The 14010-nt window shown below is 48.7% G+C and overlaps 2 protein-coding genes across 2 annotated transcripts in view; both read left to right on the top strand.

Moving 5' to 3' along the window:
* Positions 1-14010, top strand: part of LOC137414735 (rab GTPase-activating protein 1-like) — a 370611-nt gene that overhangs the window by 166430 nt on the left and 190171 nt on the right. The gene's annotated exons all lie outside the window — the stretch shown is intronic.
* Positions 10827-12041, top strand: LOC137414734 (G-protein coupled receptor 52-like). The gene has a single exon (XM_068100244.2). The coding sequence runs from the start codon at positions 10827-10829 to the stop codon at positions 12039-12041; it is 1215 nt and encodes a 404-aa protein (XP_067956345.2).

Raw genomic sequence — 14010 nt, 5'->3', positions numbered from 1 at the left:
TGCCCCACACTCCTCTCCAATCGCGCCTCACACTCCTCTCCAATCGCGCCTCACACTCCTCTCCAATCGTGCCTCACACTCCTCTCCAATCTCTCACATTCCTCTCCTCTCCAATCCCTCACCTCTCCAATCCCTCACACTCCTCTCCAATCCCTCACACTCCTCTCCAATCCCTCACACTCTCCAATCCCTCACATTCCTCTCCTCTCCAATCCCTCACCTCTCCAATCCCTCACACTCCTCTCCAATCGCGCCTCACACTCCTCTCCAATCGCGCCTCACACGCCTCTCCAATCGCGCCTCACATCCTCTCCAATCGTGCCTCACACTCCTCTCCAATCGTGCCTCACACTCCTCTCCAATCGCGCCTCACACTCCTCTCCAATCACGCCTCCCACTCCCCTCCAATCACGCCTCCCACTCCCCTCCAATTGCGCCTCACACTCCTCTCCAATCGTGCCTCACACCCCTCTCCAATCGCGCCTCACACACCTCTCCAATCGTGCCTCACACTCCCCTCCAATCGCCTCCTCACTTGCCTCTCCAATCACTCCTCACTCGCCTCTCCAATCGGCTTTTCCCCGTCTCGTTTCTCTCGTTTTTCTCCCGTCTCGTTCTTTTTCTTCCTTCATCATGTTCAAGTTTGCATTGACGTTCGGTGATGGACTCGTTCGCCCGTCTCATTCGTTTTCTTGCTACATCCTGTTCAAGTCTGCGTTCTTCATCGATCGTCTCATTCATTTTGGAAATAGAAGTTTCCACGCAGCGCATGAATTGTCACGATCCTCAAGAGGAAGTGTCTCGTAATTATCAAATGACAAATGGCAAGTAAATTACATTGTGGAAAATTAAAGATTTCAAATAAACCTATTTAAAGTGTATGCGCACATAACTAATTTAAAAAAACGAAGAAATATCTCTCGGTAATTTCCTGAAACATATTTTACTTCCGGATAATAATGTTGAATGAAATAAAAACGAAGAAATATATGTTGGCATCATTGTTGACGTTTTTGTGACGACTGTCATCAAACGAAAAAGTAATATATCTTAACGGAAAAGCAAAAGCGAATTTTTAATATATGTCGACACGTTGCCATCGGTGTCATGTTGGGCGGTGTATGATACATCATGACGCGATTTTTAAAAATATATCTCTGCATTTTCCCGCGTGTGTGGAATGTTCTCAATTATTGCTGACACCGAGTCTAAAACCATCGATAAAAATGAAATCAGATGGTGAGTTAGATTGGAGATAAAGGCGTGAGAGAGACTCAATGGCCTTGAAGTTACAGGCGTTGGAGAATTCATTTCGTTCTATAAACGGCAACTTTCATCGGATTTTCCTCCCGTTTTTTTTCAACCGAGTCTAAAACTATGTTAGCGACTGTGAAAAATGAAATGATACATCGAATTTGATTTGAAATAAAACTGGGAGAGAGAGCAAGACACCACGGGCCTACAAAACAGGCCTCAAAGCTATGCGAGTTAATAAAATGGTGGATATTTGTTTATATGAAGCCTCTCCCAGAATGGGTGGAGCTATGGGTGGAGCTACTCTGCAAACCGAGTAAGCCACACCCCGGACAGACGTCCAACAGACAGAATCATCTACGGCTATTATAATATATATATATATATATATATATATATATATATATATATATATATATATATATAAATATATATATATATATATATATATACATACATACATACATACATACAGTGGAACCTTGACTTACGAGTTTAATTCGTTCTGTGACCGAGCTCGTAACTCAATTTGCTCGTTTCTCAAATCAAATTTCCCCATTAAAATGCATTGAAATGCTATTAATCCGTTCCAGCCCGCCAAAAACCACACCAATTTTTTTTAAAATATGCAGTATATATAAAAATATCTCGCGCTTTATATTTCACCTGTATGCAGCATACAAGTTGGCAGGATGGCCTGGACTGGAGGTACGCACAGTTGACTCTAAACTGTCCAGCCTGGGTTTGAATCCCGACCCAGCTATAACCTGTCATGTCGGTGTTTCACAGGCAGGGTGATTCATCAATGTGTGTACCGCTAAACTGGGCGCCCCGTTTGCGTCCCATTAGTTGTTGGATGTTAAGAATCTCACCGTGTCTTCCACAAAGAGAAGGCGAGCTATCGCCGGCACTCTGAACAAGTTGTGGCCTGGCATGCTCTTCTCCTCTGCCGTTATATACGTCCTCCTCGACACCTCGCTCATGTTTTTCGACGATTGCGTGTTTTATATCCAAGCACATCATCCTCTTCTTCTTCTCAGTACTGCCCTTGGCACTCAATTACTTAGGACCCATGGTTAAAACTAAGAAATTTTCCAAAATAACCAACATGCGAAAACAAAACAGCAGCGATATACGGCAGATATGCTTGCACGGCAAGATAACCACGTGACCGGAACCCACCTGGTGGCGGCTGGCGTAAGCTCCAAAATAACCAACATGCAAAAACAAAACAGCAGCGATATACGGCAGATATGCTTGCATGGCAAGATAACCACGTGACCGGAACCCACCTGGTGGCGGGTGGCGTCAGCTCCAAAATAACCAACATGCGAAAACAAAACAGCAGCGATATACGGCAGATATGCTTGCACGGCAAGATAACCACGTGACTGGAACCCACCTGGTGGCGGGTGGCGTCAGCTCCAAAATAACCAACATGCAAAAACAAAACAGCAGCGATATACGGCAGATATGCTTGCACGGCAAGATAACCACGTGACCGGAACCCACCTGGTGGCGGGTGGCGTCAGCTCCAAAATAACCAACATGCGAAAACAAAACAGCAGCGATATACGGCAGATATGCTTGCACGGCAAGATAACCACGTGACCGGAACCCACCTGGTGGCGGCTGGCGTAAGCTCCAAAATAACCAACATGCAAAAACAAAACAGCAGCGATATACGGCAGATATGCTTGCACGGCAAGATAACCACGTGACCGGAACCCACCTGGTGGCGGCTGGCGTAAGCTCCAAAATAACCAACATGCAAAAACAAAACAGCAGCGATATACGGCAGATATGCTTGCACGGCAAGATAACCACGTGACCGGAACCCACCTGGTGGCGGCTGGCGTAAGCTCCAAAATAACCAACATGCAAAAACAAAACAGCAGCGATATACGGCAGATATGCTTGCACGGCAAGATAACCACGTGACCGGAACCCACCTGGTGGCGGCTGGCGTAAGCTCCAAAATAACCAACATGCAAAAACAAAACAGCAGCGATATACGGCAGATATGCTTGCACGGCAAGATAACCACGTGACCGGAACCCACCTGGTGGCGGCTGGCGTAAGCTCCAAAATAACCAACATGCAAAAACAAAACAGCAGCGATATACGGCAGATATGCTTGCACGGCAAGATAACCACGTGACCGGAACCCACGTGGTGGCGGCTGGCGTAAGCTCCAAAATAACCAACATGCAAAAACAAAACAGCAGCGATATACGGCAGATATGCTTGCACGGCAAGATAACCACGTGACCGGAACCCACCTGGTGGCGGCTGGCGTAAGCTCCAAAATAACCAACATGCAAAAACAAAACAGCAGCGATATACGGCAGATATGCTTGCACGGCAAGATAACCACGTGACCGGAACCCACCTGGTGGCGGCTGGCGTAAACTCCAAAATAACCAACATGCAAAAACAAAACAGCAGCGATATACGGCAGATATGCTTGCACGGCAAGATAACCACGTGACCGGAACCCACCTGGTGGCGGCTGGCGTAAGCTCGTAACTCAGATCTCGGCTCGCATCTCAAAGCAATAAACCGCCCGAGCGACGGCTCGTATCTCGGAAAACTCGTAAGTTGGTGCACTCGTAAGTCAAGGTTCCACTGTATATATATATATATATATATATATATATATATATATATATATATATATATATATATATATATATATATATATATATATATATATATATATATATATATATATATATATATATATATATATATATAGTTGCTGTATTGGCACACATGTCGGACTCTCGAGGTGCGTACTCGGACTTGCCGCCACCACCGACCCTGAGGCCACCAGGCCATGGATAAATCCAAGGCACAATGGGTTATTAAGCAACCGCGGATGCCGGTTGGGATACTTAGGTCTAACAGGGTCCTCTTGCCTTTTATGTCGTGTTACCTGGTGGTGACCTGATGACCTCAGTTAATGTCCATGCCCTCAGCGTTATTCCATCTTCCAATTATTACTATGGCCGAGTGGACAGTTGGTTGCAACACACATACACACACCCCAACACACATTATCATGGAATCAGACCACGATACTCGGCCATAGTAACGACGCCAGATCAATGGAAGAAAGGACGAGAACAAAGCAGATGGGAAATGCACCAGTGTTATTTATTTACAAAGCAAGCAATTGTTAATCACGTTCATCACAAGCTTTTATTCACAAAGCAAAATCAAAGGCAAAAGGGCATACATGTATTTACAGTAGTACAACAACAACACAACAGGCATTTTAAGGCCATTATCCCTGCAAGAGCGGGGGTTAGCCTTAGCGGGGGTTAAGTAAAGTCAAAAGTTACGAAAAAGGAGACTTATTCTCGCGCGTATTCTTATACATTCTTAACGCACATCGAGGGACAAGGTACCATCAGTCATTCTGTGAAGAAGAATAAAGGGAGGATAACAGTACGGAAGAGGTAGTTTGGAGTGTAAGGCCGACTCCTCGCTTACCTCACACAACCAGGCGGGGTTGTGTCGAGCCAAATAATATAAGTTGGGGAGGGGTTAAGGATGGGTGCTGGATTATTAATGTGGTGTCAGAAATATGTTGAGTAAGTGTGGTGGCGCCGTGGTGCACCAGGGTCTTCGTGAGGTCAATGCGCCCTTGCCTTTCGTTCCCCTCGCTTCGCTCCAGACCCAGCGTAGCTTGTCCTGGACCCAACGCGACTTGTCCACATGCATTTCCCTATTTAAGTCATAGATGCGTTCCTGGAAAACATTGTTTAAATCAAAATAATGTAAATTAAACTTCATAATCCCATCAAGTTAATGTATTAAAGGGGAATGCGTTCTTGACAGGAAAAAAAATTGAGTGGAAAATCCAAGAATTTGACCAGTTTGTTATTTTTTTTCAAGGTATGAGGAGAGAGAAGAGGCTGCAAGCCTGTCTGTCAGAAGAATGAGGGATGTCATGGAAGAGAGTGGAGAGTCATCAGCAAAGAGATAGAGGATTTTCCAGAGAGGCAGATATCATTGATGAAGATCAGGAATAGGATGGGGCCTAGAACACTACCTTGGGGAATTCCAGCCTCCACAGGGAGAGGAGATGAAAGGATTCCATTGAGAGCCACACGTTGTCTACCAGAGTGGAGGAAGTCAGTAATCCAATAATTGAGTGGCCCTGGATGCCATAGGCAGATCGTTTGGAGAGCAGGGCGGAATACCAGACTGCATCAAAAGCTCGAGATACACTACATGACCAAAAGTATGTGGACACCCGAACATCACACATCTCATTCCAAATTCATGGGCATTAATATGGAGTTGGTCTTCCCTCTTTGCTGCTATAACAGCCTCCACTCTTCTGGGAAGGCTTTCCACTTGATGTTGGAACATTGCTGCAGGGATTTGTTTCCATTGAGCCACAAGAACATGAGTGAGGTCGAGCACTGATGTTGGACGATTAGGCCTGGTTCACTGTCGGCGTTCCAATTCATCCCAAAGGTGTTTGATGGGGTTGAAGTCAGGGCTCTGTGTAGGCCAGTCAGGTTCTTCCACACCGATCACGACAAACCATTTCTGTATGGACCTCACTTTGTGCATGGGGGCATTGTCATGCTGAAGCAGGAAAGGGCCTTCCCAAACTGTTGCCACAAAGTTGGAAGCACACAATCGCCTAGAATGTCATTGTATGCTGTAGCGATAAGATTTCCCTTCACTGGAACTAAGGCGCCGAACCATGAAAAACAGCCCCAGACCATTATTCCTCCTCCACCAAACTTTACAGTTGGCACTATGTATTTGGGTAGTTGCGTTCTCCTGGCATCTGCCAAAACCAGATTCGTCCGTCGGACTGCCAGATGGTGAAGCGTGATTCATCACTCCAGAGAATGCGTTTTCACTGCTCCAGTGTCCAATGGGGGTGAGCTTTACACCACTCCAGCCAACGTTTGGCATTGCGTATGGTGATCTTAGGCTTGTGTGCAGCTGCTCGGCCATGGAAACCCATTTGGTGAAGCTCCCGACGAACAATTGTGCTGATGTTGCTTCCAGAGGCAGTTTGTAACTCGGTAGTGAGTGTTGCAACGAGGACAGACGATTTTTATGCGCTACATGCTTCAGCACTCGTAGTCCCGTTCTGTGAGCTCGTGTGGCCTACCACTTCGCGGCTGAGCTGGTGTTGCCCCCAGACGTTTTCTCTTCACAATAACAGCACTTACAGTTGACTGGCGCAGCTCTAGCAGGGCAGAAATTTGACGAACTGACTTGTTGGAAAGGTGGCATCCTATGACGGTGCCACATTGAAAGTCACTGAGCTCTTCAGTACGGTCCATTCTACTGCCACTGTTTGTCCATGGAGATTGCATGTCTGTGTGCTTGATTATATATACCTGTCAGCAATGGGTGTGGCTGAAACAGCCGAATGCACCAATTAGAAGGGGTGTCCGCATACTTTTGGTCATGTAGTGTATGTCCAGAGAGATGGCCCTGATCTCATGTCTGATATTGAGGATCTCCATCCTTTGTTGGGAGAGTAGAAGCAGCATGTCCAAAGTGTAGTGTGCAGGTGTGAATCTGAATTGATGATGCTTTAAACTACAAGTCGAGCATGTCCAACATTGTCAAATCTCTGCAAAAAATGCAAGGATGTTTTAACATCGATGCCATCATCTATCTATAATTCCATTAATCTCTGTGTGTATGTGTGTATGTGTGTATGTGTGTATGTGTGTATGTTTGTCTGTGACCGCTGTTTCTCGACAACTACCGGTCCGATATACTTGAAACTTGCCAGGTATATTGCTGGGGACCCGAGGATGTGCCTTTTCAAGGTTTGAAATTAATCGGACAAGTAGTTACCGAGCTATGGCGATTTCTTTACCAAACACCGCAAGCCGTTCGCTTTGGACCAAACCATTTCATGTAAATAGAGGGGGGGGGGGTTCTGTGGTCGTTGCGAATGGACCAAACCATTCATGTAAATAGAGGGGGGGTTCTGTGGTCGTTACTGCCACGTGGTTTCAAAGTTTTTTTTTGTTGTTGTTGTTTGCACGCATGTTTTTTTGCACCCACGTACGGGCACGCCCTAGGATGTTTACACACACACACCCCTACACAAATTTTTTTTTTTTTTTTTTTTTGGCAAGGAACGGGCACCCACGTACGGGCACGTCCTAGCTTATATATAGTACGGGCATGCCCTAGTGTGATCAATGCACGATAAAACATCGGTGCATTTTTGTTAATCATTTTCCATTTTCTATTTAATCGCTGTTACTTTGCGAATGCTGTGGTTGTTTTGTGAGTCATAAAGGAAAAGGAGAATTAGATGGTGTCAAATTTGCTATTTTCGCATGTGGAGAGATAAGATGAAGGATTGAAATGGGGAAAAATGGGAGAGCGGGGGTGGAGGGGGTGGATGAAGGTGATGGGTACATGCAAGGTAGCTCGCCGTGAAAAACAAAACGGAATAATTGATTCAGATTTGGCGGCACATCGATCCATGCAGCATGTCAGCTCGAGCACGCTCTCACTAGGTACGTTAGGTAGCTGACATTGTGTTAGCCGGAACTGTACTTGGTGTCGAAGGGGTTAAACCGAATCCTCCCCTGTGGTCAAACAAAGAGATTGAAAAAACTGCCGCGAGGGTGATAGGCTTGCAGAGCACGAGTGAGGACTGTTGTTCGTGTTCTTCTTTAGGGGACTGGATGCACCAGGACTGGTCGTCTTCCAGCCACCACACTTGGCCTCCATCCTGTCACCCCCTACAACCACCACACTGGGCCTCCATCCTGCCACCCCCTACAACCACCACACTTGGCCTCCATCCTGCCACCCCCTACAACCACCACACTTGGCCTCCATCCTGCCACCACCTACAGCCGCCAGACTTGGTCTCCATCCTGCTACCGCCTACAGCCACCACACTGGGTCTCCATCCTGCCACCACCTACAGCTGCCACACTGGGTCTCCATCCTGCCATCCCCTACAGCCACCACACTGAGTCTCCATCCTGCTACCACCTACAGCCACCACACTGGGTCTCCATCCTGCCACCACCAACAGCTGCCACACTGGGTCTCCATCCTGCCATCCCCTACAGCCACCACACTGAGTCTCCATCCTGCTACTGCCTACAGCCACCACACTGGGTCTCCATCCTGCCACCACCTACAGCTGCCACACTGGGTCTCCATCCTGCCATCCCCTACAGCCACCACACTGAGTCTCCATCCTGCTACCACCTACAGCCAGCATACTGGGTCTCCATCCTGCTACCGCCTACAGCCACCACACTGGGTCTCCATCCTGCTACCACCTACAGCCACCACGCTGGGTCTCCATCCTGCTACCACCTACAGCCACCACACTGGGTCTCCATCCTGCTACTGCCTACAGCCACCACACTGGGTCTCCATCCTGCTATCGCCGACAGCCACCACACTGAGTCTCCATCCTGCCATCCCCTACAGCCACCACACTGGGTCTCCATCCTGCTACCGCCTACAGCCACCACACTGGGTCTCCATCCTGCTACCGCCTACAGCCACCACACTGGGCCTCAATCCTGCCACCGCCTCACTGTCAGGGATGTTTGCACAGGTGACATAAGCACAGTTACATAGGAAGTTTCACGTTTTCATGACCGAATTCCCATCATCTGCGGCTGGCACACCGATCGTCTGTCGTCAGTTTTCACTTCCATTCAGCCACAGCTGCTCTCTTGGTGCTTTCTTTCTGGCTCTCTTGGTGCTTTCTTTCTGGCTCTCTTGGTGCTTTCTTTCTGGCTCTCTTGGTGCTTTCTTTCTGGCTCTCTTGGTGCTTTCTTTCTGGCTCTCTTGGTGCTTTCTTTCTGGCTCTCTTGGTGCTTTCTTTCTGGCTCTCTTGGTGCTTTCTTTCTGGCTCTCTTGGTGCTTTCTTTCTGGCTCTCTTGGTGCTTTCTTTCTGGCTCTCTTGGTGCTTTCTTTCTGGCTCTCTTGGTGCTTTCTTTCTGGCTCTCTTGGTGCTTTCTTTCTGGCTCTCTTGGTGCTTTCTTTCTGGCTCTCTTGGTGCTTTCTTTCTGGCTCTCTTGGTGCTTTCTTTCTGGCTCTCTTGGTGCTTTCTTTCTGGCTCTCTTGGTGCTTTCTTTCTGGCTCTCTTGGTGCTTTCTTTCTGGCTCTCTTGGTGCTTTCTTTCTGGCTCTCTTGGTGCTTTCTTTCTGGCTCTCTTGGTGCTTTCTTTCTGGCTCTCTTGGTGCTTTCTTTCTGGCTCTCTTGGTGCTTTCTTTCTGGCTCTCTTGGTGCTTTCTTTCTGGCTCTCTTGGTGCTTTCTTTCTGGCTCTCTTGGTGCTTTCTTTCTGGCTCTCTTGGTGCTTTCTTTCTGGCTCTCTTGGTGCATTCTTTCTGGCCCTCTTGGTGCTTTCTTTCTGGATCTCTTGGTGCTTTCTTTCTGGCTCTCTTGGTGCTTTCTTTCTGGCTCTCTTGGTGCTTTCTTTCTGGCTCTCTTGGTGCTTTCTTTCTGGCTCTCTTGGTGCTTTCTTTCTGGCTCTCTTGGTGCTTTCTTTCTGGCTCTCTTGGTGCTTTCTTTCTGGCTCTCTTTGTGCATTCTTTCTGGCCCTCTTGGTGCTTTCTTTCTGGATCTCTTGGTGCTTTCTTTCTGGATCTCTTGGTGCTTTCTTTCCGGATCTCTTGGTGCTTTCTTTCCGGATCTCTTGGTGCTTTCTTTCCGGATCTCTTGGTGCTTTCTTTCCGGATCTCTTGGTGCTTTCTTTCCGGCTCTCTTGGTGCTTTCTTTCTGGATCTCTTGGTGCTTTCTTTCTGGATCTCTTGGTGCTTTCTTTCTGGATCTCTTGGTGCTTTCTTTCTGGATCTCTTGGTGCTTTCTTTCTGGATCTCTTGGTGCTTTCTTTCTGGATCTCTTGGTGCTTTCTTTCTGGCTCTCTTGGTGCTTTCTTTCTGGATCTCTTGGTGCTTTCTTTCTGGCTCTCTTGGTGCTTTCTTTCTGGATCTCTTGGTGCTTTCTTTCTGGCTCTCTTGGTGCTTTCTTTCTGGATCTCTTGGTGCTTTCTTTCTGGCTCTCTTGGTGCTTTCTTTCTGGCTCTCTTGGTGCTTTCTTTCTGGATCTCTTGGTGCTTTCTTTCTGGCTCTCTTGGTGCTTTCTTCTGGATCTCTTGGTGCTTTCTTTCTGGATCTCTTGGTGCTTTCTTTCTGGCTCTCATGGTGCTTTCTTTCTGGATCTCATGGTGCTTTCTTTCTGGATCTCTTGGTGCTTTCTTTCTGGCTCTCTTGGTGCTTTCTTTCTGGATCTCTTGGTGCTTTCTTTCTGGCTGTCATAAGAGACGCAAGGCCGACACAAGTTAGTGCTCTAGGCACACGGTTTGTGGGGATCTTCAGTGCATGAAGAGACACCTTGGTGGGACAGATGAGACGGAGTGATCCAAAGACATGGTATATTTGGAGTTCATGACATGTCTGTAATTTTTGTTTCTTTTTGTCTTCGTGAACAGAAGATACGTGGCAAACACACAAGATGAAGAGGACAAAAATGATATCCTCTTCGGTCCAAGTTTGATAACCATGCAAGGAGCCACAGGGAGCTGGCACCGATGGTCTTTCGGCCACTTGTCCACCAGGTGATCCCACCTGTCACCACGTTTAAGAGACGAGCCACGATGATGCGATCTCAAGGCGATGTCTCATGGCTTCGCCGATCGGGTAATGAGTCGGTTTGGACACCAGAGGTTAACAATACGGATTTCGATTGTCCCTTCAGCTTGTATTGGGGAACCCAGGCCGAGGTGTGCATCATCGAAGCATCTGTGCTGGCGCTTCTCACGGCTCTCATCGTGCTGGGGAACGTGACGGTGATGTGCGTGTTCCACTGCGCTCCGCTCTTGCACCACCACACGACCAGCTATTTCATCCGAACCATGGCGTACGCGGACCTCGCCGTGGGTCTCAGCTGCGCACTCCCAACGCTGTGGCTGCTGCGTCCCAAAAGCCGACCCACGGCCCTCTCGGAACCCATCGCCTGTCAGACGTTCGCCTTCGTGGTCTCTGTCCTCAAGAGCGTGTCGGTCGCCTGCCTGGCGTGCATCGGCCTCGATCGCTACGTCGCCATCACCAGGCCGCTCTCGTACGCTCGTCTCGTCACGCCGTGCCGGACCCGCTTATGCGTCGCCCTCATCTGGACGTACTCGTGCACCGTGTTCGCGCCCAGCTTCCTCGGCTGGGGGAAACCCGGGTACCATGGGGATATGTTTCGTTGGTGTGGCCACCGCTGGCGTACCAATGCCCTTTACACGGCTTTCCTCGTATGCTCGCTGTACGCACCCGCGGCGTGCGTCGTGTGCTTCACCTATTCGCGCATTTTCTGCATCTGCCGCCAACACGCACGAGAAATCAGGCGCAGGCACGCTCGGTTCCCTCGGGCACGCGGGGGCACGGAGGGCACATCGGGTTCGGGTCCGCTCACGTCTCCCGACTGCGTCTCGGGCGGTCCCGGCGCCGAACGACGTTACGTGTCTGTGCTTTTCCGCATCACCAGCGTGTTCTACGCCCTATGGCTGCCGTACGTCGCGTACCTGGTGCTGGAAAGCGCACGTGTGGCATACAGCGCCCCTGTGTCCTTCCTCGCCACGTGGCTCGCCATGGCCAACAGTTTCTGCAACTGCTTGGTGTACAGCCTGTCCACCAGCAGCTTCCGCCTGGGTCTGCGGAGACTGTCGGGTGCGGCGTGTGCGGCGTGCGGTCGGCGAGACCGACGAGGATGGAGCGTCGGCAAATTACGGTCCGGAGAGCAACTTGAAGGGCGGATGTGACCCATGGGGAAGATGTGACCCATGGGGAAGATGTGACCCATGGGGAAGATGTGACCCATGGGGAAGATGTGACCCATGGGGAAGATGTGACCCATGGGAAAGATGTGACCCATGGGGAAGATGTGACCCATGGGGAAGATGTGACCCATGGGGAAGATGTGACCCATGGGGAAGATGTGACCCATGGGGAAGATGTGACCCATGGGGAAGATGTGATCCATGGGGAAGATGTGACCCATGGGTAAGATGTGACCCATGGTGAAGATGTGACCCATGGGGAAGATGTGACCCATGGGGAAGATGTGACCCATGGGGAAGATGTGATCCATGGGGAAGATGTGACCCATGGGTAAGATGTGACCCATGGTGAAGATGTGACCCATGGGGAAGATGTGATCCATGGTGAAGGAAAGCATGGCAGCGAGTGCACCTGGGTGGAGGGAAAACCAAAATGGTCCTGTTTTCTTCCCATGCAGAGAAAAGTTTGTGTCGTGTGCATGGCACCATTTTGTGTGAAGTGTTACTTGCTGGTGGTGAAAGAGATATCGTGTGTACTCTGAATGACCATGTGATGGTATACCTTAGTGTGAGCCAATAATGGACCCACCTTTTGATGGGAGTGACAGCACTGCTTTACAGGTGCCATGAGCGATTCCTGTCGCTAGAGAGCCCTCCACCTCTCCGTCCTCACTTCAAATCATTCCGCAGTGCTTTAATATCCCAATCCTCCATCGCACACTGTTTATGGTTAGGGATGGGTGTGCGCTCACATGCCGTGGTGCACCGTCACAAGTCGATGTAACCTGTATAGATATTTTGCTCATGGTGTAGTTGTGTACCTGTGAAGTACCTGAAGTGCTGCTTTGTAATGTGCTGAAAATGGGACAGATTCAGTCCAAGCTTACAAAGCGTTCGAGGGAAGAAGTACCTGCAATTATTAGCGATCTTGAGAGGAGCTGTGAAACAGGTATCTGTGCAGGCACGCGAGCACGTGACTGACTAGGTGTGTGCATGAGCAGGTGGCGTCCAATGTCATGGTTTGTTTTTAGGACGTTGGTGTAAAGGGCTAACACCTGTGCGCATTTTGCCGGTTTTTATTCCTTGGATGTTTTTCTCCCTCTCCTTGGATGACTTATTAGTAAGGGGTTCATATGGGGTTTCCATTGCATTCCCCCAAGGTTTCCCTCATCAAATGTGCATGTATGTTTGGGTTTTTACACAAACACCAATGGTGTCCATAAATGTGAAGTACTCGAAACGATGCCCCCATACCTGTGCAGACAACTACCCGGCACCACTCAGTGCGCTTCTCCATCGGACCATTTATGGCAATTCAGTTAAGCTGAGCTCATTTTTTGTATTAACCAAACCGCCCAACTTCGCCAATTGAATCTGTTTGTTTAATGGTGCGAAGACCTGTGGATAATCACAGGTGGGACGTTTCCTAGAGTCGACGCAGAGGGCTCGTTGCCAGCTCCTGGCACAATCAAACGAGATTTCAAACCTTGCCTGGCACACGCCGCCCCCTGTGGTTGAGCAGCCCCGACGGAGCACGTCATTTCAAACCCACGCCGGTGGCTCCACGTGGTGATTCAGAGTCCGCGCGCGTGTCCGGACAGGTGCTGAGTGGGTGAGCTCGTGCAGTAAGGAATGCGTTTGGTCCGGATGTGGGAGTACGATAAGTAAATAAACAAGAAAACGTCATGCGGAGCACGATACTTGCAAAATCCGTCCCCCCCACACCCCTCCCCCCCCAAAGTTTTCCATCGATACAGCAAATTGTCCATTTCATGAAGATTAAAATTTACGATCTTGATCAAAGCTCAGGTCAATAGGAAGAAAAGTGACGATTTTTCAGATGAAAAATGATGATTTTGGAAGGTTGACCTTGAGTTGACCTTTGACCTTTTCACCTCAAAAATAGTTAGTTTCCCTATTTAGTGACAATGCGCAAATGCTGTTCAATTTT

The sequence above is a fragment of the Myxine glutinosa genome, chromosome 13, assembly GCF_964187855.1.
Source record: "Myxine glutinosa chromosome 13, kmMyxGlut1.1, whole genome shotgun sequence".
NCBI lineage: Eukaryota > Metazoa > Chordata > Myxini > Myxiniformes > Myxinidae > Myxine > Myxine glutinosa.
This window is presented reverse-complemented; position numbering and strand designations above follow the sequence as displayed.